This window comes from Patiria miniata, unplaced genomic scaffold (assembly GCF_015706575.1).
Source record: "Patiria miniata isolate m_02_andy unplaced genomic scaffold, ASM1570657v1 HiC_scaffold_19, whole genome shotgun sequence".
In the NCBI taxonomy this organism is placed as follows: Eukaryota; Metazoa; Echinodermata; class Asteroidea; order Valvatida; family Asterinidae; genus Patiria; species Patiria miniata.
Window position 1 is genome coordinate 1,610,809 of NW_024037057.1, and position 24,849 is coordinate 1,635,657.

The 24,849-nt window shown below is 38.8% G+C and overlaps 2 protein-coding genes across 4 annotated transcripts; one reads left to right on the plus strand and one right to left on the minus strand.

Annotated features, from left to right (window-relative positions):
* Positions 1-749: 749 nt before the first annotated feature.
* On the minus strand, positions 750-5,779 carry LOC119725297 (activator of basal transcription 1-like). Of its 2 annotated transcripts, none has more exons than XM_038196672.1 (3): positions 5,653-5,779; positions 2,680-3,007; positions 750-2,255 (listed from the first exon to the last, which is right to left on the minus strand). In XM_038196672.1, exons 2-3 carry the CDS (start codon positions 2,912-2,914, stop codon positions 1,780-1,782), a joined length of 711 nt encoding a protein of 236 aa, XP_038052600.1. In that variant the 5' UTR covers positions 2,915-3,007; positions 5,653-5,779; the 3' UTR covers positions 750-1,779. The 2 variants fall into 2 exon arrangements, with proteins under 2 accessions (XP_038052600.1, XP_038052601.1); XM_038196673.1 differs by having other exon boundaries at positions 5,668-5,770.
* A 45-nt stretch (positions 5,780-5,824) lies between these two features.
* On the plus strand, positions 5,825-20,871 carry LOC119725296 (ketohexokinase-like). Of its 2 annotated transcripts, XM_038196670.1 has the most exons (8): positions 5,825-5,921; positions 14,262-14,420; positions 15,528-15,644; positions 16,100-16,234; positions 17,525-17,597; positions 18,181-18,336; positions 19,253-19,341; positions 19,725-20,871. In XM_038196670.1, the coding sequence occupies exons 2-8, from the start codon at positions 14,290-14,292 to the stop codon at positions 19,981-19,983; spliced, it is 960 nt and encodes a 319-aa protein (XP_038052598.1). In that variant the 5' UTR covers positions 5,825-5,921; positions 14,262-14,289; the 3' UTR covers positions 19,984-20,871. The 2 variants fall into 2 exon arrangements, with proteins under 2 accessions (XP_038052598.1, XP_038052599.1); XM_038196671.1 differs by lacking the exon at positions 5,825-5,921 and having other exon boundaries at positions 14,281-14,443.
* The last annotated feature ends 3,978 nt before the right edge of the window (positions 20,872-24,849 follow it).

Here is a 24,849-nt window from a genome sequence, read left to right on the forward strand (position 1 = left end):
GAGTGAACTGGGAAAGTCCAGATTTTACCAAGCGATAATATTCCTCCCATTTCTCAATTTAAAGCCATTCAATATTTGTTTTATATAACTGACATATAGATCCTTGTCATTTGATATATTTGAACTTTTATTTCAATACAAAATCGGTGGAAAATGTATTTCTCTCTTCCAAACCATCCCTTCACGAAAATGTTTGAACCCAACTCTGCAGCGCTGGCTTTTTGGAACAATACGCTCTACGCGCAAAGCTGAATGCGCGCATGCACCAGCATGCATTTGCACACAAATACCGTGTCGTGGAACAAGAATGATCCTAACTGTTGAATAGTATTTCCCGTTCGCCATGGGCCTTTTTGAGCCCCGGTGGTGTGAATGGGAGCAATAAAGAATGTCACGTGATGTGAGTTCCACCAATCAAATGACAAGGATCTGTATGTCAATTATATAAAGTGGGTTATTGCACACTGAGCCCAACTGCCAACCCCATCTCATCTCACATCCAGTCCCGAGATCTATGTGTTTGCCTGTAAAATCAGGGCACTGCTTGTAACGGCTTTCAGACATGTCAGAGAACTTGGATTAATTAAACAAATGGGCTCAAAGAGTGCAGGGCTTAAAAACCCCAGGGTTACAAAAAGCTAAACCCGGGATAGGAAATCACAAGGCTTAAAACAGTTTGTAAGTAGGAAAAGGGTAAATGATGTCCTAAATGACTGAGTCTTCCAAAAAAGAATAAACGGAACATCAGGTTTAAAAAAACACATTGCCTGTATATTGTATTTTGGTCATTCACTTTGTATCCCCTTTCAATACAGATCCATCGGGCAATGACCCTCAGTTAAATTTTCACAATTAACATGACGTCGTACATGAACATTCAATCCAACACATAACTCATGTTTAGGATTACAGTGTACGAGATAAAGATAAGTACATGCACATATTGGGAACTTAACTCTTTCGCTACGGAATTTAATTTACCGATTTTTTCATGTTTGGACGTAATAAATCGCTGGAAATTCCACCGTGTGTCGATGTGGACGCCACCATCTTTAAATGAATCTCTGTAAACAAACTGCTCACAATAACCTGCAGCAAACCCCGGCGAGACGGAGAGCCGCTGGCAGCGGCTCAAACTAGGGTCAGAGGTTATATGATATAAATTATGTAGATAAGGCACACGTCATGGGGATACCATGTTTATTCACAGCGACGTCACCGAGCCGCTGCCAGCGGCTTGCCGTACAACATGTACAATTTTTGTGTGCTGCTGTCAGCGGCTCACCATAGCGAAAGAGTTAAATCTACAGTTCATATCTTATTGGTCATATACCGTTATGTACATGTATATTTATGGTGTAGCTCACCGACTTCAAAAGTCAGTGTTATCAGGAAAGTAAAGTACTAATTCCCCGATTGCTAAAAATTTGGGTAGTAAACTAATGTCGATGCTAGCTAGGGTCCAAGACCAACAGGCTTGTAATCAGTGATTCACATTATTACACATTAATTACTTTTTACATTTGAAGCAAATACTAATAATGAAGCACTTGAACAGAAACCCTATGGTGCATACTTTTCCAAAAGTGTTTATACACATAATGGGTGGCATTGATCATTCAGTGACTCAATCCATAAAAATATCCATTATGCAGTTATTATTTTCTATTCTATTAAACTGAAAACCACTTTGTGAAAACGTTCCCTGATAGTTATGCCTTTTATATTGCCAAAAAACATGTACAAACCTGTACAGTATGTCTGCAAAATATTACCATTTTATTTGGACTTGGCGAAAATCTTGCTTAGTAAACTGCCTGTGACTTTGCCTGAGCGGGGTTCAGTTCTATACGCAGGACGCTGTTTGTATTGTTGTATTCTGTGTGTCCATTCCTTTCCTTGTTTCTTCTTTTTATTTTCCATTCTCTCAAGCCACTGGCTCTTTTCCACATTTTTCAAGAAAACATTTGTTTCTTTTTTTACTTGCATTATTTCTGCACGCATTCGTTGTTTTTGTACCTGTTGTTCATATTCCAATTGTCCTGCAAGATGTGCCCACTGAAAGCGATGTAAATACTTGATACTCCAAAGGTCATCATAATAGCGACTTCGTTTCTGGCCACTCACTCTGGTGTTGTTTAGAGTCAGTGCCACTCTCTTTGCAGTTTTCTTGTCCTTGAACTCAACCCATCCTTCTGAGAAGCAGCGAGCTTTGTTACCGCCTTTTTTCTTGCGCATTTGACGAATATACTTATCTGTAAAAAAAAGTCAAAACAAATGTAAAAGTGACTAGTTTGTCCCTTAACACTGATGTCCAAATTGCATGTTGCAACAACTAAAGACAACTTTTATTCAGCACGATGAGGCTCCCTGGATGGTGTTCAACTTTGGCATTGTATGACCACAGTATGAAAACATTTCATGTCATAGGAATGGTTCTAGCCTTATCAACGTTCAGCTTCGAATGTCTTAACTTTATTTAACACATACATGTACACGTGAGGTTCTTTAAATCATGTTCAGTCTAGCCTACATAGTAGTGTAGTGTAGTATAGTTAATTTGCAAAATTATGACCTGATCTACTTGATCATAGTTGATATAATCTATATCAGGATTTCTTCAGTGTGAAATAAAAATCTGATACATCTGTGGGTTTTTGTCGGCAGGAATTCCCATACCTTCAGCTTGCAGAAATGTCCTTCCCAACTCTCCATATTGACTGAATATTTGCTGGATGCGTTTAGGTTTCATGAAGGTTGGTATCCTGCTGAGGTAAATGATTCCAGGCTTGGTATCAGCACAGGTCTTTGCTTGCTTCTTTCTCCTGACTGGTACTGCATGCTCATCCAAGTCATTGGTTACCGGTTCATGTGACACGTCCGCTTTCTCTGCATTACTGACTGTGGAATCCATGCTTTTCCGATGTTACTGCTTAGGAAATATGCCAACAGCTCACTTCAGTCTGCATTACAATCACATCACAGTAACTCGCAATGTTGCTGTGACCTGTTGGAGATCAACACATAAACTATCAAGTTATAATTTGACTTCCTACAAAACATGGAACAGGAACTACCGGTACATGTACCTAAAGTGGAGAGAAATCATTCTACATTCTTTGGAAGATCCTTCATTTCATTATGATTCTCAGGTATTCCCTTCTTGCATAAACATTATCTCTTGGCTTTCTGGCCCAACTTTATGACATGCATCCCATTGGCTAACTGTACCTCTTCAAACTTTCCTAGGAAAGGTTAAATACATGTATTGGTTTACTGCATGGAAACACAGTTTTACCTCAAATTCAGCCAACATATTGTACATGAGCAAGTACTGCAAGTGCACAGGTACAACAGTATGTGTGTATATCTTGTGAATACATGTCACAATGAAAAAGAGCAGTTGGGATCAGAGTTGTAATGACTCAAGTCAATGACTTCAATCAAGTCCGACTCGAGTCACAATTTTTGGTGACTCCACTCAACTCGAGTCGCTAAGGGTAAATGACTCGACTCGAGTCACTGCGAGCAAATGTCTTGACTTGAGTCCCTCATCAGACGATTTGACTCGACCCGAGCAAAGGCTAATAAGACTCAAGTCCCAAAAATAAAAGCAAAACTTTGCGAAAAATATATATGTTCAGGTCACTTTATAATATATGTTCAGGTCACTTTGCGATTACACTGCACATACAGGGTGTATCAAAAGCCATCATCATTGTTAATCTGTCAAGGGTCAAAACCTGCACTTGGCCAAGTTTTACCTGGCTATGATTGCTTGCTGGTGTGCTATGCAAAGGTTGAAATGGACTAGACTTCCTGCAGATCTTTTATGTGGAAAGAGGTGGTGGCCACATTGAAGGCATAGGGCTATGAGGGGTTAACTTCAACAATGAGAGTGGTTAATACGGGCGATTCCCAATAGTGCGCCTCCAAGAGTTTGCAACGCGTTGGCCAATCACAATGCGCGAAATCAGTCGACCTTTTCCAAACGCGCATTGGGTCGACAGATTTTGCGCATTGTGATTGGCCAACGCGTTGCAAACTCTTGGAGGCGCACTATTGGGCATCGCCCGTATTAATCACTGCCTCAAAATTGAATAAATTTTTAAAGAAAATGTCTTCTTTCTTTAAATTAAGCTGACAAGTCTGTGGAACAGCAAATTTGAAGTTCATATGTGAAGTATTTCTCAAGTTATCCCCCTTCGGCTTTGCCGCGGGGCATAAAAACAGTGATGCATACTTTGGGTTGAAAAAAAAATGAAAGGATAAAAAATTTGGCCTTTAAAAACCAGCGAATGGTTCAAACCGCGAGCCGGTAAAAATGATGTCACCCTGCCTGGAAGCCACGTTGGGGCCGTCCACTGTAGGCACCGGCCCGGCTGGCGCCATGCGGTACGCACACGTGTGTGTGACGTACGTATGTGCCTCACACAAAACTCGCAAAGTCGAAAGTTACTCCGGTTTTCTTTCAATCATAAAGTGATGATGGTCTCAATAAACACAATTGAATCTGGCAGTAATGGGATGATGAAACATCAATAGCAACTATATATACTCATTTCTGCAAAAATTCCGATGAAAATTGGAGAAAATTGTGAGTGAAAATTTCAATTTACGTTCAGAAAAGGTTCCGTACTACACAGGCCGTACTACACAGCTTGCTAGCCCAGGTTGGACGAAGTCTTCATTGCATTACGACTGACGTCCAGGATGAGAAATCTCTACATAATACCATCCAAAATGTTGACCTAATTTTTGTTACGTTTTACCTCGTTATAGAATTAGAAGCTTATTTCACGCCTTCATACTCTATGTATCCTTATCTATTGATCGGGCGTGTTCAGGAATTCCATATGTGATGCTGACCGACGTTAATCAGGAAAATAAACTCTAAAGCAACGTTAAACTTGTACTTTTTGTAGTCTCTTTTCATCAGTTTCTCACCGAATCGCTAGCGCTCTCCTTTGTTTAGTTTTGGTTGGAACAGTGATGTCACTCCAGCCGACCGAAGTCGCAAAAACGCTCAACCAATGGCAAAAGCCGGAACATGTTTCTAGTAACTGTCACGAAAACACGCTCGGTCATTGGATAGGCGACCACGCCTACAAGTTAGTGCGCATGCGTATGAGGGCGGTTACTAACTAAGGAAGTTGCACGTGCGCACTTCACGTTCACGTTGCACGCGCCGTACGTACGCCATTTACGACTGGACTACTCGGCACCTGTGAGAAACTGATGAAAAGAGTCTACAAAAAGTACAAGTTTAACGTTGCTTTAGAGTTTATTTTCCTGATTAACGTTGGTCAGCATCGCAGCCCAATAGATAAGGACTCATAGAATACTAAGACGTAAAAAGTAGCTTCTCCAACACGGTACAAATATTTAAAATATTGGTCATATTCGCCCGGTTTTGAGCACTTCATACCCTGGACTCCCGCCGTAACATAGGCATGATACTTGATAGGGAGGAAAGGGAGTCCACCTGGGCTACACAGCTTGCCTGCTTGCGGTAGTACGGCCAGATGCAGTCGGGCTAGTTAGCCCCATAAATGTGGCATATTTACGGTGGTAGTCCAGTAAATAGGTCACATTTATGGGGCTAGGGTGGGTTCAAATCTCTGAAAAGTCAAACAAAAACGTGAAATTTACCAGAATTGCGCTCACCAAAAGCAGTTTACTCTGCACGCTCTGCCATGTCTGCCGTCTGCCACCGTTCGCAAATCCGTACACGTTCTGTGTACACGTACATGTACAAATGTACTGTATGTGTGTACGTCCGGTCCACACACTACACGTGTACTGTGCAATTTGAGAGCACAGCGCCCTCAGTCACGTGAGTTGACAGCTATCGTCGTTGTTTACCTAGGCCATGCTCACGCTCACGACAGGACCTTGGTGAGCGATTCAGCGAAATTCTGGTAAATAAATTTCACGTTTTTGTTGACTTTTCATAGATTCGAACCTACACTAGAGTGTACCTAGCCCCTGACTATCTCAGTGAATTACTGCATACTACTTGTTCCAGTTCACGTAAAAACACACGCACGATTGTCATGTGATAAAACCAGACTACAGCACTGTAACACCAGATTATGCACATTTGGGGATAGAGCTTTTTCCGCCATTGCCCCTAAATTATTATGGAACCAGCTGAACTCGTGCCTCAGGGAAACAGAAAGTATCGATGTTTTTAAATCCGGGCTGAAAACTTATTTCTTTCGAAAGGCATTTTTATGATCTTATAGACACATGTATTTGTAGTTGCTGTGGTTTTTACTATCCCCTGAAGGTTTATTTTAGCACTTATTTCCCATTCTATATTTTTCTTTAGGAATTAAGTTTTGGTGTAGGGCCTATGTCTCTTTTAACAAACATTTTATTGTATATGCGGTCACAGCTGGTCTGTTTTACATTTACTTACCTTTATTTAAAATATTGTATATTTCTATATTTACTTGTCATTTTTTGTTTGTAATTTCATGCTGATTTTAAACTGATTTTTACATTTTTCTTGTTAATTCTAATAATTACTTTGTGTTTAAAGGGATTTTGTATATGTTACTCTGTAAGCGCCCTGGAGCATTGTCTTTTCGATGGATTGGGCGCTATATAAATCTTTGCTTATTATTATTATTATTATTACCTAACCGAGAGGGCCAAACATTGCCTGACAGGAAGGTTTGGAGGTTGGAAAAAAATTGAACATTTTCTGCAGCAACTTCAAGTTTAGCCCCATCGTCGTCTGTTGCGCACTCGTTTTCTAATTAAACATTGCGCGTCGGATCTGTTGTCTCCAGCCAGCTCTGTCATTGGTCTCCTTGTTCAGGTCTATGCTGCCTAGGGGTTTGAGGTCGTTGTTAATTGTGTCTAACCATGTTCGTTTCTTCCCCCCTGCCGGTCTTTTCACTTTTCTTTGTATTTCGTCATGAGCAATCTTTGCTGGTGCGTCTTGTGGCAGACGCAGTAGATGACCGAGCCAGCTCAATCTTTTTGTTTTGATGTTTACACTCCACGGCTTTTGGTTGGTTTTGGTGTACAGGTCTTCATTTGATATCTTTTCTGGCCAGCGAATTCCTAGTTTGTATCTAAGATGACGTCTGTGGAAAGCATCAATTTGGTTCTCCAAGGTTTTTGTTAGAGTCCAAAGTTCACTGTTATACAGGAAGACGCTTCCGCATTTAGGATTCTAATTCTCATGTGGGTTAGCCCCATGCTAAATGTGGCTGTCGAGCGCAATTTGAGTCCCCCGCGCAAGTTTAAACCTGCGCGCACGCAAGTTTAAACTTGCGCGCGCATTAATTTCCTTGCTACAAATTGCGCACGCAAGTTTAAACTTGCGCACTGCATAGATTTTGCCCACGCATACAAAGCCGCTAAACTATTTTTTTTCCAGGTAGGCCTATACTCATGCAGATAAATATGTAACATTATTTTTAAAGCAGATTTTTTTTCCGATTTAATAGCATCACTGAGCTTCGGGAGACATTGGCATCAATGCCTTAATGCCTTTTTTGAAACATTTTATTAATATGCTAATGATGTTGACTGTGTAGAAACTGGAGAGATAAGGAGTGGTATAAATGCGAACAAAATGCACTTTGCATCATGAATGATGTGTATTATTGATTATGGCTCATTAGGATTTTAGTTTAATAAACAACATATTTATTCATTAAGTAAAATTAATTAATTAGATTAATAAATTGAATTCAGTAATTAAATCATTTGCAAATTTATTTACTTTTTAAAATAATTACCAATTTATATGCATAGCGTTTTTAAGTAGCCTGCAATAAAATGATTGCTAAAGTAATAAATTTAATTAATTAATTAAATTAGTAATGTCTTCATTAATTAATATTTTTTCAAATTATGCATTTTTGAAGTGTACACAGCGCTCAAAATTTTATGCAAGTATTTCTAAAAACAATATATAAATTATTGTACCGTCCTATTACTTAATTGCTGAATTAATTAAATTTGTATTTTTTTTTAAGAATAAACTTGTACGTTTTTAATTGTACAGTAAAAACAAGTAACATGTAATATTAAAGCATTTTAAAAGTAGTGTAAATGATTACTATAACGTAAAAACTTGAACAATCGAAGGGATAACTAGAGGTCTATGTCTGTTTGCAACAGAGCATAGGGCTTTTCCGCATGATGTTTTTTTTAATTGGGGTCATGTTTTTGGTTTGGTGCAAAACTGTGTGCATTTATGTTTTGTCTAACAAACCTCATTCAAAGGGAAATTTGATTTTGGCATATTGCATTTGTGAGGTACGGCAAAAGTCTTATATATAAAATATATATATATAATCACAAGATGACGTCATGATGACGTCAGCTCAATATTTATTTGTAACACATCCCGGCCTGCCCCCATACCAAATTTCAACCCAATCTAAATATTACTGTTGATGAGATATAGAGGCTTAAAATATACAAACGATGACGTCACATGTCTAGTGATGACGTCATTCTAACAATACTTGGCAGTGCTCATTATTTTATTGTGGTTTTAGTCTGTTCCAAGTTTGAAACAATCGGATTAATGAAAGTGTTAAATTTCCGAAGCAGAATAAAATTGGCAATATTAAAAAAATCGTAAAAAATATACTAATGACGTCATCGTGACGTCATTAAAGATGTTGTGTACTAGTGTTATTATCTACCCACCCACCAAATTTCATGACGATCTGACATTATCTTATATGTGTTTCAAAAAAGCGCATGTTTGATGACGTCATCATGACGTCACACATTTTTCAAAATTTTGTACATATACCTATTGCCTAACAAACCTAATACCAAAAGAATTTTAAATTTAATATATTGGGTTCGTGATATATGGCTTAAAGGTCCAAAACTTCAAAAATCTATATAAAATCACACGATGACGTTATGATGACGTCACCTCAATATTTATTTGTAACACATCCGAGCCTACCCCCATACAAAGTTTCAACCCAATCTGATGTACTGTTCGTGAGATATAGGGGCTTAAAATATACAAGTTAACGATGATGTCACATGTCTAATGATGACGTCATCGTAACAATACTTGGCAGTGCTCATTATTTTATTGTGGTTTTAGTCTGTACCAAGTTTGAAAACAATCGGATTAATAAAAGTGTTAAATTTTGTAAGCAGAATAAAATAAGCAATATTAAAAAAATCTTTAAAAATCGACCGATGACGTCATCGTGACGTCATTCAAGATTTTGTGTACTAGTGTCATTATCTACCCACCCACCAAGTTTCATGACGATCGGACGTTCCCTTATAAGTGTTTCAAAAAATCGCATTTTTGCTGACGTCATCAGGACGTCACGCATTTTTCCAAATTTTGTGCATACATCTATTGCCCAGCGAACCTAATACAAAAAGAATTTCGAATTTATCATATTGCGTTAGTGAGATATGGCAAAAGTCTTCAAAAATTCAAAATTAAATATAAAATCACATGATGACGTCATGATGACGTCATCGATGACGTCATCTCAAATTTTATCTATAACACTTCCCGGTCTAACCACATGCTGAGTTTCAAGCCAATCGGACATACCGTTCTGTAGATATAGGGCTTTGAAATATGCAACGTTGCGATGACGTCACATGACCCATGATGACGTCATCATTGGGTCTATCTTCGCGAAAGACCTTTGCTATATGTTCTGTGACTATATTAAGTTTTGTTGTCATATGACTTTGTTTTATGCCAAAAGTGTTTGCTAGAAAAAACGTGCACAAAGTCTATGGCATTTTGGTTGGAAGTCCCAAGAGGAAAAAAAAAAAAAAAATTCGTAGAGAAACAAAGGCTTTTCCGCAACTTTGCGGAAAAGCCAATAATCATTCTTTTTACGTTAACAACGGGTTACACATTGGACATTATGATTTATTTACATTTAAGAATATAAATAAAAAGGTAATTTGTTTTACAAGGCAAACAACTTGAAGCTGGTCTCCATTAATGAACAACTTTACTATGTACACTTTGCAGGCAATCGCCGCTACTGTGCTTATTGATTGCTTGCCCGGTCCCGTCCCTGCCCCGCCCCTAAAAAACTTCTCTGATAAGCATTGCTAAATCTCAGTGTTTCTTTTCATTGACGCTTAGTGAATTTCCCTTTTTATTATTTTTATTGGTCATTAATTTATTCCATTATTTATTAATTCATTTCTCCGTGTACTTGTGTTTTAAGTAGAATGTTTTTTTCTTCATCAATGAAAATCCCACCCGCAAGGTTCTGAAATTGCGATCGCCTTTTTGCAAGTTGTAATGTGAGGATGCAAATTAAAATGGAGCAATGTAATAAATGCAAGTTTAAATTTGTGAGGGGGACTCAAATTGCGCTTGACAGGCTAATCAGAAAGTGCTGCCTTTTTCAGATGTCTATTTTTCGTGAAATTTCCAGATTCGTTTGCACACGTTAAAGTTTGCGTATTCAAATTTCAACATGAAATTTCACGAAAATTAGACATCTTTAGAACAGGAATTTTGGCGAGATTTCTGACTCCCAGTTTGACATGTTTGGACCGTTTGTAGAAAATCACGGGAGCTGTGAATCAACGATAAATTTTCTCCTCGGTACATCACTCGTACCGTGTGATTTCGAATTTCAAGCACTACAGTCGTATAAACTCTTCCATCGAATGTTTGTTGAATCAAAATAAGTTGTAGAGTCTCTAATATTTGAAAATTCGCAAACGAATGACCCATTTGTTTTTGCCTAGTTCTGGATCGCGCGTGCACTTAGGACCCAACTGCAAGCGCATTAATTGATTTTGTGTGACTCCTGGCTTGCGCTGGTGCACATACGGTACGGTCGTACTGCCCCTGTTGCCCAACACTTGAGATCGTCATGTTATTACAATAAAATTACAATATCTTTTTACGTACAATTTCCCATGGAGACCAAGTTGACCTGGGACCGAGTTGAATCAGAATGAGTTGACACGAAAGTGACGAATCCTATTCTTTCCTATATCCTCCAATGCATGAAACTAAGGACGCGTCGACGGTAACTAGCTGACGAAGGCTCCCTCTCTGTTTAGTGTTACTAGGCCGGTGAGGGTTACAATACATTTTACTGGCTTTGTTAAACCTCAAACTATTGCAGAACACATGGTGTTGGGTTTTCAATCAAAATCTCTCTTGCCCGTATATCCAGCCGTGCCAGCGGGAAAAGTGAGCGGCTCATGTCACTTTGTATTCCTTTTGCCAATCGATGTCATGCAAGTCAGTGCTTCCTCCATCATGTCCATGGCTCTGATGAAGCAGACAAGGCATCCAACGAGTCCAACATGCCTGGCTTATGCTCTTAATTGGGTGACTGCTCTATGTTCCGACACCCCTATGTTCCGACAACCTAGATTGTGTTACTCCCGGTTAGGGTTAGGGTTAGGAATAGGAATATGTGCAGTCGTAACATAGGGGTGTCGGAACATAGAGGTGTAACCCTTAATTGGAGCCATGCCAGTAAAAGAGCATTAGTGTTTACCATGTGTACATATAAGGAGATGTAAAGTGATAGTTTTAATTAATTAAGAAAATATGCAAATAAGACTCTGTGTCTGACATTACATGTGACTGACATTACAACATTTCATGGCTGGCTAAACCACTAAAACTGTAATGGGAATCTCATTTCAAAAGCAAAGTCTGAGTAAAATGGAAATGATGGAAAAGTATTATCGAGACGCCAGTTCTTTGGTTGTGTACAAAGTCTCTGGAGAGTCAAGTGTGATTTCAAAGTATGTTCAAACAAAATTAGACATGTTTGTCAGTCCCAGATTCATGTCTTTTCAACAATTTTGCAATGACTGACCTTCACTGATACAATCTATGATGAAAAATGGAAACAAACATTATCAACAGGGTTCGACCTAAACTTTTTTTCCACTATCCAGCTGGACTACTTAAACAGACTCTTAACTAGCACGCGGGCATTTTCACTAGCCCACATGTGTTTCTTTTATAGAGTGTCTCATAAACAAGTTCAATGTACATATGTACATGTAAAGCGTGTATCCTGAGACAATATTCTTGGTGTTTTTAATAAACAGATCGTAATCAAATTTGACACAAATTGATACAGGTTTGCTTTCTGAATTGATTTATTTCTTCCTGTCCTTTCATCTTTGCCATATAGCCCAATAAATGTTTGACTCGCCATCCGGGCTACTGAAGGAATAGTTTGACTAGCCCACCGCTGTTTTGACTAGTATTTGGCTAGCCGGCTACCACTAAAGTCGAACCCTGTGTAGCCTCATAAAGTCATAGGAACAAATTCCTCAGGCCCTACCTGTGGTTTCGATCCAACTCGGACCCAAACCAAGTCGGACCCATGCCAAGTCGGACCCATACCAACTTTGACCCACTACCAACTTGTACCCACTACCAACTCGGACCCAAGACCAACTCGGACCCACTACCAACTTGGACCCACTACCAACTTGGACCCATCGTGAGGACATGTTTTCAATCATTCCATTGGAAAATGTTTGATAAAATTAATGATATAGCCCTATAATGATTCAAGTAGCTTCATTGTTTTCATTAAAAACAAATAATAATTGCATCATTGTTCACGCCATCTTTCCTCAATTTAACAACAATTTAATTTCAGATTAATCCAAACTGTAAACATAACGAAAACACAAATACCCCGGTAGGCCTATAGATAATAGACATTCATAAATACCTCAGACAGTTTAGCCATTCCTATTGGTCGAGAGCCCGTCACGTGGCCGGTATTAAACAGATGATAAAGACATGGCTAGCTGGTCTTAAACACTTTTCCAGTGTCACAACAAAATGTGGACTCCTAAAAATCCAGTGCCTCTTAACGTTTCATTGGTTGAACGTTCACAATCCTCACGTAGGCATGCGCAACACTACAAGCGAGACAGAATTTTATAGTTCTAAATTCAAAACGCAACGCCCCAGGTGCGTTCTGCGTGACATCGCGCAGAACATGCTACGCGCGCGTCAATCTCCATAAAAGGGTTGTTTACATCTTACTCGCCAGCTGAACACTCCATTATTTTGCTAGAGGGATGTTTCAAAAAGCATGAAGTGAACTTGTTGAACAAAATCGGGATTTTTTGAACGAATTATTTGATATTTTTTTACGGATAAGGTATTTATGAATGGGAATAAATATGTGCTCGGTCGGTATTTATCACTCTGTTTAATACCGCTTAGAGTCTGGGTGCTGATAATTACCCTCGCCTTCGGCTCGGGTAATTATCAGCACCCAGACTCTAAGCGGTATTAAACGAGTGATAAAAACCTCCGGAGCACACATTTATTCCCTTAATAAAATCAGAACTATAAAAACTGAAATATAAACACTTCCAAACATATTATTAGTAACTTACTCATATTTTACTGCATACAAAAAGTATTATTTAGACAAAATTGAAGTCAATAAATAAAGAGATAAATAAAGTCGTAAAATGTTATGAGTAAAAAATAGCCTGGGCAAGAACAAAATATAAGTCACACCTCCTATCGCACGAAAAGTAAAATTGGGCATACTATTGGCCTATTATGAAATAAAATAAAATACATGTACAATAAAATTAATTAAATGTAAAGTACATGTGTAATGTGTAACTTCTAAACTTGAAATTACCCAAAGAATAAGTCTTACATGAATTAAAAAAAATAAATAACACATTCACTAAAAAAAACAATGTATAAATCATAAATGACACATGTTTGTTTCTTGTGCCTCTGCTTTTGCCTCTGAAGAAGTCCTCAGGCTTGCTAAGGACCTCATGCAACCACCTCATGCAATGGGTGTACACTGCCCAACATGTGGATGGATCTGCATGTGCCTCAGAGTCTGGGCTCTGATCTCATCAACAGACCCACACACAAAAGTGACTTTCTCTAGCTGTATGGGGAATGAATAACGCCATTGTAACAATGGACTACTAGTAGATCAAAGTGTATGTGAAATTGTTTCTCATGCAGTTGCTATTGTTTCAGCATTGCAACACAACATTGCAAATCTATATATGGTTGTTAACTCATTGATCAACAGAGTTCATCTTTTCTTTCTGATTCGTGGCTCAGGAGGATTTTTTAAGACAAAATCCAATCTGCGGCAATCATTCACATGACAACTGACATATATGCATGCACAATACTCAACTTATAGCCACAGCCTATAATTTTAATTATTTAATTATAGTACATGTGTGTAAACATCCAGATAGAAATGAAAATGTAATCTTTCTTACAGGTGTGATGAAAACAAAAGAAGACAGGATATGGCCTGTGAATGTGACATGAGTAACTCATCCCGTCATACAGGCGAAAGGAGGACTCTTATTGTGGGCCTTGTATGCCTTGACATCATAAATGTGCTGGATAATTACCCACTAGAAGACACAGACACTAGGTATGGGCAAGTGTCCTTATGAGGCAAGTAGATGTTTATTGTAAAACAAGAGAATTAGTCAAAAACCAAATTCAAATAGGTTTATTAATACAGTGTTACATTTTCTGGCTGTTCAGTTGTGTTCCAACACAAGCATGTCAGGACTTGAGCAAATCTAATATTCTAGGGGACACCCCTACACCATCATTAGCTGTCAGAAGTCCGCTGAGTAAGAACTTCAACAATATCTTGACCTTTTATGTACCATTTTTGAGACCAACTTTAAGTTTCTTTTTTACTTGTGTAACACAACATTTATTATGCAGTGACAACCCTTCTGACATACATATATAATGATAGGGATCCAGGGTATGAAGCTTTGACTTTCTTTCTAGTACCACACTTTTTAGTTTGTTTGTTTGTTGGGTTGTTTGTTTGTGTGTTTGCATACACCAAATGTTGAAAACTTGTTCCGAACAGAGATGACATTTTTCGCACTTGTTTTCTTGTGCTACGAGCATATGCAATGTAGTGAATGATTATGGAGGATGGAGATTTGTCTCATACACTGTAAGAGTGAATAAGGTCCTTTGCTTGGTTAAATTTCAGATTGCATTCAATATAATGATTCACTAAATGTGTATGGTTTAGTTTTCATTTGCAAATGTCAAGAAAAAAACTACCAAATTAATAAATTATCATAAAATACCTTTAAATTAAAGTCTCAAGTATCCTGTGAAATCGTTTTTTTGTATCAATTTCCAACGATGATTGGAAAAACCTGACTTGTTTCAAATACTGCCCCCAAATTTAGTTAGTCCTCATTTTGTTTGCAATCGGTAATACACATCCGTGAGCGGGTTCAAGCCAGCTAGTCTGGTTCCCTGACCTGACAATTCCCTAATGTTTATTAATTGCTCTGTTTCGTCTGAATTAGGGTCAGGGAACCAGAACTACAATAACATCATTTCTTTCTTGGTTTTTCTAGCATCTATCTTTGTCTATGAACACTAAACTTTTAACAGGTCAGTGTAACGATAGTTGCTATAAAATACTTACACCCAAAACCATCCATATCTCAAAATTACAGCGAAAGCAAATGTTTTATATTACCTTTAAAACGATCAGAGTTCAGGATCAGTTGTGGGAGAGGGGAGGCAATGCTGCCAACACTTCTGTTGTTCTGGCACAACTTGGAGTAAAGACTGAATTTATTGGTACACTGGCAGACAGTACTTTATCACGGTAAGTTTTCCCACTGCCTATCTATTTGTATTTAAAGCTTACTTTGATTAAAGATTGTACTGGTACTAAACACCCCTTGAAATTATTCCGTCAGTCAATTGACTGATTTTTGTAAGTAAAGATTGCTATCGACGAAATCGTGTTATGTGATCAAAAGGTTGTGCATTGTTTGTAACTGTTTTCTCAAAAAGTGGCTGGGTTGCAACTTTGACAGGTTAGGTTTTGAACATTCTTCTTTGGATATTGAGTGGTGTTATTATTGCAAACGAACAAAATGCTTGAAAAGTAAATGATCCTATATGCCTTTAAGTTGCCAAAGTTAGAAGATTAGGTTGAGGTTATTACAAAGAAAGGATTGTGTGATGTTTACTCATCACCATGTGGTTGCCACTCCCAGCTGATATTATGTTTGGCAATAGAATTACAGAACAATGTTATGTTGTATTTTATTGCAGGTTAATGGTGGAAGACTTTCACAAATATGGAGTTCTCATTGATCACTGCATATACCACAACAACTGCAAGCCACCCATGTCATGTATTATTGTCAACTCATCCTCAGGAACTAGAACAATTCTGCACAGCAACAGGTAGGAGTAAATCAAGTGTTAGCTCTGTTGCCATTCAAGTCACCTGACTTGGAATGTTCTCCTGAAACTCCTTGAGCAATCATAGAAATGTTGGCAACAAGTTGAAGCATTGACTATCTCCACTGGTAGGGTAGGGGAATAGGCCATTTATATCAAAAATAAAATGCAATGCTTTAAAAATCATGATGATCTTGAGGATGGCAAAGAGAGCATAAGTGGTATATTTCACTGGCAGTTGTTGAAAGAAAAAGACGATAGTGCATGATTTTTTCCCACCTATGTTAGTATGTTTGAATGGTGTCATGAGTGTTGCACTTGCCTTTCAAACTTTTTCCTTGACTTTCTCAATTAAAGGGAATATACATCATTTGCTTTTGCTGTAATTTTCAGAAATGGATGGAATTGGGGGGTCGGAAATATATAGCAAATATAGTTACACTGACTTTTTTGAGGTTTTGGGTTCGAAAATGCTATAAAAACAAAGAAAAACAATCGTTTTCCTGTAGTCTGGTTCCCTGACTCCATATAAGAAGAAACAGAGCAGTTTACATACATTTGGGAATTGTAAGGTCAGGGAACCAGTCTAGCTGGCTTGTACCCGTTCATAGGTGTGTAATCGATTGCAAACAAGTGCGATGGTCAATTGGGGCCAGTATTTGAAAAAAGCCAGTTTTTTTCCAACGCTGGTCGGCCAACCAGCGTTGGAAATTGATACAAAAATACCACTTTTCTTGAAAATGACAGTATACCAGGTGCCATGATTTTACAGGATGCTTTACACTGTCATAACAGTAACAGTCCAGCAAGGTATTTCAAAATGATTTGGTAGTTTTATTTTTTGATGTTTGCAAATGTTGTATTTTCCCTTTAAGTACATGTAGGAAGTGAACTTCTTTGTTGATAAGGCCGTTACTCTAACCATATATTCAGGCATTTTAATTTTATGAAAACACTTAACATTTTTCTCATCGTAAAATGTTGTTATTGTACATACGTACATGTGTAACTGGGATGCGGCCCAGATTTCAGACACGGATTTTTGTTTGGCCTATTTTCCGATTTTTTCCCATAGGCCAGTTTCATCTCTGTAAGATATGAAACAGTCCACTGAAATTGGTTTACTAGCACTGAAGCATATCATTCAACGTCAGACCGGACTACCAGAAATGCAACAGCAAATGTAAACTCCTGCTTTACCCTTAATTAAATATTGACATTACTGTCAAGGTTCAATTTTGGTTTTAGTTGTTATTTCTTTATGTTTTCTCTTTGATTAAATCCACATTGTAGATCCCTCCCAGAAGTGATGTATGAGGACTTTGAATTATTGAACCTCAACAACTACACGTGGATCCACTTTGAGGTATTCTCTGTCATTTAAATACCTCACAAGTTCACTAGTAGTTGCTAAAAACCTCCCTCAGCTATCTGTCAAGCTTCTAGTTATAAAGATCATGTTTAACTACCAAACTGTGAAGCAGCCAATGTTTCTATCTCACCCATGTTTCTATCTCACCCATAGAATCTGCACTTATCTGATTAATTGAACTATAAACAAATATAAGAATACTTTTAAAATGACATCAATTTAACATTTTTATGGACTTTCCCAAACTACCCCCTGCTGAGATTTTTGCACCCAACTCTGTTGTGGGTCAGAAAAAAAATATAAACAATGTTCACATTAGTGTTTGCATATAATGATATCTGTTGCTACTTTGTTTGCTATGCGTATGGAACACTTTGGAATTTCAAAAATAGCAAATGCCATATGTTTGGCTTCAGCTAATGTACAAAATCTGTGGGTGAGGGTTAAGGTGTTTATACAAATTACACACACTGAGTCCTATGGTAAGTCATCTGAAGCATTGTTTATTGTAATGAAAAGTAATCGTCAGTTTTTATTTAATTACCTTTCATTGCTTCTTTATTTCTTAACCAAATAGGGTCGAAATGTTGAAGAAGTGCTGAAAATGAGTGAAAGGGTTGTCATGCACAATGGACAGTTCATAGAATCTCATGACCGAATTCAAATATCTTTGGAACTGGAGAAACCTGGATTGAAACCTTCCTTTTGTAAACTACTTCCAAAGGCAGATGTCGTGAGTGCAATGTCTTATACATTTATCTGTACTGTGCATGTGCCGACTATGTGTGTGGATGTAAATATGGCGGTGATGGAGACTTTTGTCTGTAGTGAGAGGATGTTCGGGTCATGTCTGTCTGTCTGTGTTATGAATATCATACAAATTTGAGTCCCAGGTAGAGAGCATGATAGTGCTGCAAGCCAAACCACCATGCAAAAAATGCATGTTGCCCCTTATGGTCATTGATTTGGGCTTGTTTACCCACTGGGCTGCCACAAAAGTCTGTATGCCACACAAGTTTTCATGTTGAAACAGACAAGATTGTCCACAAGCAAGTCGAATGATGGCTGATATGCCTCTTCTATGAAATCAGCTAGTTTCATAAGTCATCTATCAAATTGTTTCACACACTACCTTTTCTTGGTGAATGCTGGTTTTTGAACTGAAGTTTGGACAAACACTTATATGTGGATGAAACTCTGCTATATGTTTGTTATATTTTCAAAAGGGATTTGAATTTTATATCATAAAGAAGTAGCCTAAATCCATGGGGGGGCAGAACAGTTTTGAAAGTGGTGGCCAATCACCACCGGTCACTGGTCCAGCCAGTTGGCCGTTACAAATTTGAAAAGGACATATTATATGTAGGCCTTCCTGATAATTGAAAGTGATAATTCGAACATGTTATTTCCCAAGACACTAGACTGTAAAACTTATTTTTGTTTAGCCAGATATAGAGCCTACACTGTACACTACACTATTTGGGGCAAATGGCATCCCCCCCCCCCCCCCCCCCCGGTTGGAACAAGTTGGTGGGGGTGGGACAATTGCCCCCCCCCCCCCCCCCCCAACCTGGTTCCGCTGCCAATGCCAAAATCACACGCCTACTTTGTGTGGTTCCATTTACTTCCTTTTCTTTGTTTGTGTTCAGGTTTTTTTAAGTAAAGACGTAGCTAAAGAATCTGGTTTTCAAAATGGAGAAGAGTGTGTGCTGAAGTTTAGTAAAGATGTCAAGCCGGGGTAAGTTATTGCTTCAACTTTTAAAAATATATATACTTGTCTGCAAGCAGCAGAGTGTGCAAGCAGCAGATTTCATAAGACTACGGGTCATTCCGTGTCAATTCAACACACCAAATATCATTTCAATCTGTTAGGGTCAGGTCCAAAATCGTGTTGAATTGACATGGAATGACCCCAACATGCAACTACATGAACATAACTCCTAGGCCTGCAAGTGAAAAAGTACTGTTTTGAATGATGAATTGTTCACTTTTCAGTGATGGTTTCTTTTTATTAATCAAATGGCTGATTCATTAGGTTCTATGGCATCTTAAGACATTTATTGTAATTTTCGATATATTTTATTTTGATTCAGTTAAGTATATTTGCCTTTTTATTTGCAGTGCTGTAGTAGTTTGTGCCTGGGGTGAGCTAGGAGCTTGGGCTGTAGGACCAAATGGTGAAGTTGTACACTCCCCAGCCTTTCCACCTGCCAAGATAGAAGATACTGTGGGTGCTGGAGACACTTTCAACGCTGGAGTCATTTATGCCCTTTCCAGGGGTAGCAGCATACTAGAAGCTATCATGCAGGGTTGTAAAATAGCTGGAGATAAAATTGGACATCAGGGATTTAAGATTGATGCTGGCACTGTGACAACATAGTCGTATGTGCATGGTGTGGCACGTGGTGTTTTTTTTTCCCTTCAGCTCAGGACACATGGCACCATGCATTCTCCATGGTGAAAACAAAACACGTCCCACATTACAGTTTTTGGGGGGTTATTTTTTGTATATATATCATGTCATTAAGGCCAAGTTCTTCTTTTTTTAAAGATATGACTTACATGTACTCTGCACCGTACACATCAAAGCTGAGAGATTTGCTGTACCACAAGCTATGCTACACATTATCCAAGTGAAGTAATTGATATGACATTATAGTTTTGCAATCTTGATATGAAACTGTCCTGTACCATATTCAAGACACAGTATGAAAAATGGTTGAAACATTAGAAATGAGGAAGTGCCTGCGTGTAATTGTCAGTGTTACCAAGTTGTGACCTACATGAATGTACATCTATACGTGGGAATGTTTACCTTCAGGTTCAGTATGTGTATGAATGCTAATTTGGGAAAAGCTGCTTGCGGCTGAAACATGCTTGAAGAATACTGTATCAAAAAGGAAAATTCCAAATGAAAGAAATACTTGGAAACAACTACACTAATATATATATATATATTACATTCACTACATTTATAATAATGAAATGTTTTATGTTGTGCTGCCCTTTTGTTACTTTCAGTGCCTTATTATTTGTGAATTTGTCAAAGTATAAATCGTTTATTTTGAATTATGAATTCAGCTGTAATTTTGCCAATTTTCTGTTCTATAATTTATGTATTTTATTCCAGTGTATAATATTTGTATACACAATGCATGTTGTTCTTTTCTTTACAATGACCTCTTAAACTGTCCCACACAATTTATCAACTCATTCAGCCTTCCCCTGCTTATTAAAATGGCACATTGAAACTGCTAAACATATCTAATGAATGCTTATCCGCGCAAATTTATTGTGTTTTTCAAAGGAGGGATGGGGATAAGGCACATGTGTGATAATGATTTCAAAGACTCTGCAGTGTGCATTGCTAGACTGGAAAAATGCTACGTCTAGGGCAGTAGGGTATCCAGGTGTAGGATCCAGAGGTGGATACAATTAGTCACTATCTAAATCACCCAATTGGGGGAGGGAATCACTATACTGTCAAGTAAAGGTTGATGAGGTGGTGTCGTTTTATTTCCAAACACCCATCCCCATCTTTCCCCCCCCCCCCCCCAACAAAAAAAACAAATAATAAAATAATAATAACAAAACAAGCAAACAAATCAAACAGAAACAAAACTAAAATCAACCCGAAAAAAACAAGCAAAATATCGCCTGGGAAACCTACCCAGGCGCGGATCCAGAGGTTTTTTTGGGGGGGTCAACACCCCCCCCCCAGCTCTGTCAAAAAAAAATATATATATCATACAAAATTCCGGGGAAAAAAGTCGAAACCCCCCCCCCCCCCCCGCCCGTGACACCCCCAAAAAAGTATACTGGTATAATGTCCTCCTGTTCAAATATGGTAACCCCCCCCCCCCCCCCCAGTTTTTGATTTTACGGAGGCTAAGTGTCCGGAGAAAAAAACCTGTGTACATTTTCAGATTTTTTTTGCTGATGAAACACCCCCCCCCCTGCGAAAATTCCTGGATCCGCCCCTGCTACTCCCGGATACACCACTGATCTGGTGGGGTGCAGTATCTGGAAATTGTGTTTGGATTCTTGTGTTGACTCTACAAAATCTCAGTCATAATACAATTTAGGCTTGGGACCAGTTTGTCCGATTTCACATTGTATTTGTCGGTGTAATGCATCAAGAGAATAAGCACCGACTCCGAAATACTTAATTGGAAATCCTTGTCCATCCCACAACAAATAAATAGGAGGGAAAGAGGATAGAGATCAAGAACATCCAATTAGATGTGAAGTTATGTAATAAGCAGTAAAAACTGCCAGGGAGAGGCAGAAAGTACGGATTGGTTAATTGTAAATGTCGCTTCTCAAATGTTCCATATATGGTCGAAAAAAGAATGCAAGATTATCCTGTAACCGCCTCCCCGAAAAACAAATAAAAGAAATTGCTCGGATACTGCGTGTAAAGTCATTCTCGGTTGTACTTTCTACTGTTAATTCAACTTTTGTTGAATGTAAACAATACAATGAGAGGGCTGACATGATCCATCAATTTCTGAGAATCCTGGAAGTTTTTGATTGAATGGATTGCTTTACTTTTTGGAATAAAACATAATGATGCAGTTGCGGATCCAGGTTTGGCTCAAGAGGGAGTTAAACTGTGCCATGTTTTCCCCAGTTATTTTCCACTTTATTGCAGCTGCTGCAAGCTGCTTACTTACTGGACTGACCAGTAAGGGGCGAATCCCCTTTTCCTTCAGAATAAAAAAAACCAAGATATAGAGAGGGAGAGAGACTCAAAAAGAGAATAAAAAAGATAGAGGGACAAAATTGGTGCTTGACGTATTTCCGGTGGTAATTTATTCCATTCTGCAAAAGTTCTTGGGAATAATGAGAACTTGTAGCAATCTTTAGGCCTATGTGCGGATGGTTTGATGAAAGAGATTGCTGCCTGTTGTCTTGTACTTGTAGAATGGTTAGGTTTGGCCTGGTATGAGTCCGTATTGATGGCAACGATTTTGTTGACAGATTTGTAGAGGAGGGTCAATCTCTGGGCAGCTCTACGATGTTCCAAGGGCTCCCATTCCAGTTGAGACAGCATTTTGGTGACGCTCTCCCTCTTTGTGTTGTTGTTGAGGACAAATCTGGCAGATCGTCGTTGAACCCCTTCCAGCTGTAATTTATGTTCCTTATGATGGGGATCCCAGACTGATGAACAGTACTCTAGACGAGGTCTGACTAGCGTTTTATAAGCCCTCGCTTTTACTTCAGAAAAACAGCTGTACAGATTTCTACGTAGCAGTCCTAGGATTTGGTTAGCTTTTGCGGTGATACTTTGAATATGAGTTGCCCAGCTTAATTTGTTGTTGATTCCGACTCCTAAGTAAGTGTGGTTGGTTACAGCTTGTAGTGTCATATCCCCCAGCTTGTGATCTGCTAGAATTGGCTTCTTTTTTGTGGGTAATTTGCATGGTGTAATATTTAGACTTGTTGAACTTCATTTGCCATCGTTGTTCCCATGTGCAGAGGTGGTCAATATCATTTTGAAGATCCTGTCTATCGTTGATGTTGTCTATCTGTCTGTAAAGGATACAGTCGCCACATAAGACAACCATTATTATGGGGGGTCTGTCATACTTTTACTAACATTAAAAAGCGACGGGACCAAGAATTGCGACGAGACCCCGTCGTTTGGTCCCCCCCCCCGGCCTCCACACTTTTTTTGCCCCCGAATAATATTGTAGCCTACAGTTTATAGCTCAGGATAGCTGATTCAATGACTCCAAACTCAACCCCCCCCCCCCCCCCCCCCCCCCATTAGTCAGTTTTGTCGGCAAAATCATGGTGCTGTCGGCAAAATAGATAATGAAGAATGGAGAAGGAAGGGGAAAGGAAAAGGGAAGAAGAAAAGATGGAGAATGTAAATAATAAGCACCGCTGCTCAAAACCCCGCGAAGCTAAAATCCGGCCGGCCAACCCCATGATGGCCAAAGATTATACATTCTGACCGGTGGGCCCTGGACCCGATCCCCACGCCATCATGGCTACGTGCTCCGCGCTAGCCGCTGGCATATAAAAAGTTCCATAGTCTGGGATCAGGGAACGGGCCTGAAACAAGATATGAGCACACGTACTGAGCGTGTACACGCAGTTTTGCGACGAGCAAATGTCCAAACTTTCTCAATATGATTGGGCAATATTTTGATAGGGCCAAATCCGTTTTCTTTTCTTCAAAAAAGGGACTGTCCAGCTACTTGATAATTAGTTTTGCAATATTGCAATGAAATGAAAATATTTACTGCATTAAAATTCATTAAAAAAACCCAGGATTTAAAGTGCATTTCCCATTTGCTTAGACAAAAGCTTAGACGATTGGCGAATCTGACTACTGCTTGACTATAGGCTAATGCGTATTTTTTAATCCATGCTTCTGTTTCACAAGAAAACGAAACACGCTGCAGTAAATTAAATTGGCTGCCATTTTTGACGATTTTTTTTTTTTCAAAGGAAATTTTGTTTGTAAGATAAGACTGCTGCACACAACTGTGTTTTAGGGCTGGGATTTGAAGCGAGTAGCAAAACCCGAAAGTTAGCCGCGCCGTCGATCGACACGTCCATCGACAGACTGGATGCACTCGACTCCTCCCATCATCACCCCTCTGTGCCGTTCTGACTTCTGAGCCACTGTTTTAGTCTTTTATTCATAATTTCAAATCCTGTTTGTCGGTGTTTTATTCTAACCGTTTACACCGATTATAGGCCTATTTTACACGCGAAATTGTTGATTTCACTAATGCAAGTTTATCACCACTGAAGAGAAACAAAAGGTTGGCCATGGTCGGGAGCCGCGAGAAATTCATGGCTTTCAGGCCTGCCCGGTAGGGCGGTAGAACCTTTATGGGGGCGGATGATACCAAAAACTGTTTCCAGGTACTTTCCTTTCTTTTCTTTTCTTTTATTCTCTTTTACATTATTTAAATTTGTGAAGTGTTGTTGCAAACATTTATTTTTGCCTTTACAGAAGTTTAACCTGCATGACTTATCGGCATCAAACAGGAACCTAATATTTGTTTTCATTCATTCATTTCATTCATTAAGGCTTGTCTATTCTAGGGTGGAATAAGCTCAGCAATTTACATGAATACTGTTTTTCACCGTTTTCCCAGCGAATTACCACCACCCCACAAAAGGAAAAAAGAGGCCGGCTCTTCCTGTGACAACAATCGATCAACTAAATCTTGTCGGTGCATGTATTGCGCCCTCTTTTGATAACAGTTTTGTCACTTCAAGC

What these genes read in the sequence shown, in the direction of transcription:
- LOC119725297 (XM_038196672.1), bottom strand. Translation starts at nt 2,914, where the DNA reads ATGGATTCCACAGTCAGTAATGCAGAGAAAGCGGACGTGTCACATGAA. An exon ending in GACATTTCTGCAAGCTGAAG is followed by an intron (nt 2,256 to 2,679) that starts GTATGGGAATTC and finishes TTTTTTTTACAG; the next exon opens with ATAAGTATATTCGTCAAATG.
- LOC119725296 (XM_038196670.1), top strand. Translation starts at nt 14,290, where the DNA reads ATGGCCTGTGAATGTGACATGAGTAACTCATCCCGTCATACAGGCGAA. An exon ending in ACAATTCTGCACAGCAACAG is followed by an intron (nt 16,235 to 17,524) that starts GTAGGAGTAAAT and finishes TCCACATTGTAG; the next exon opens with ATCCCTCCCAGAAGTGATGT. An exon ending in TACTTCCAAAGGCAGATGTC is followed by an intron (nt 18,337 to 19,252) that starts GTGAGTGCAATG and finishes GTTTGTGTTCAG; the next exon opens with GTTTTTTTAAGTAAAGACGT.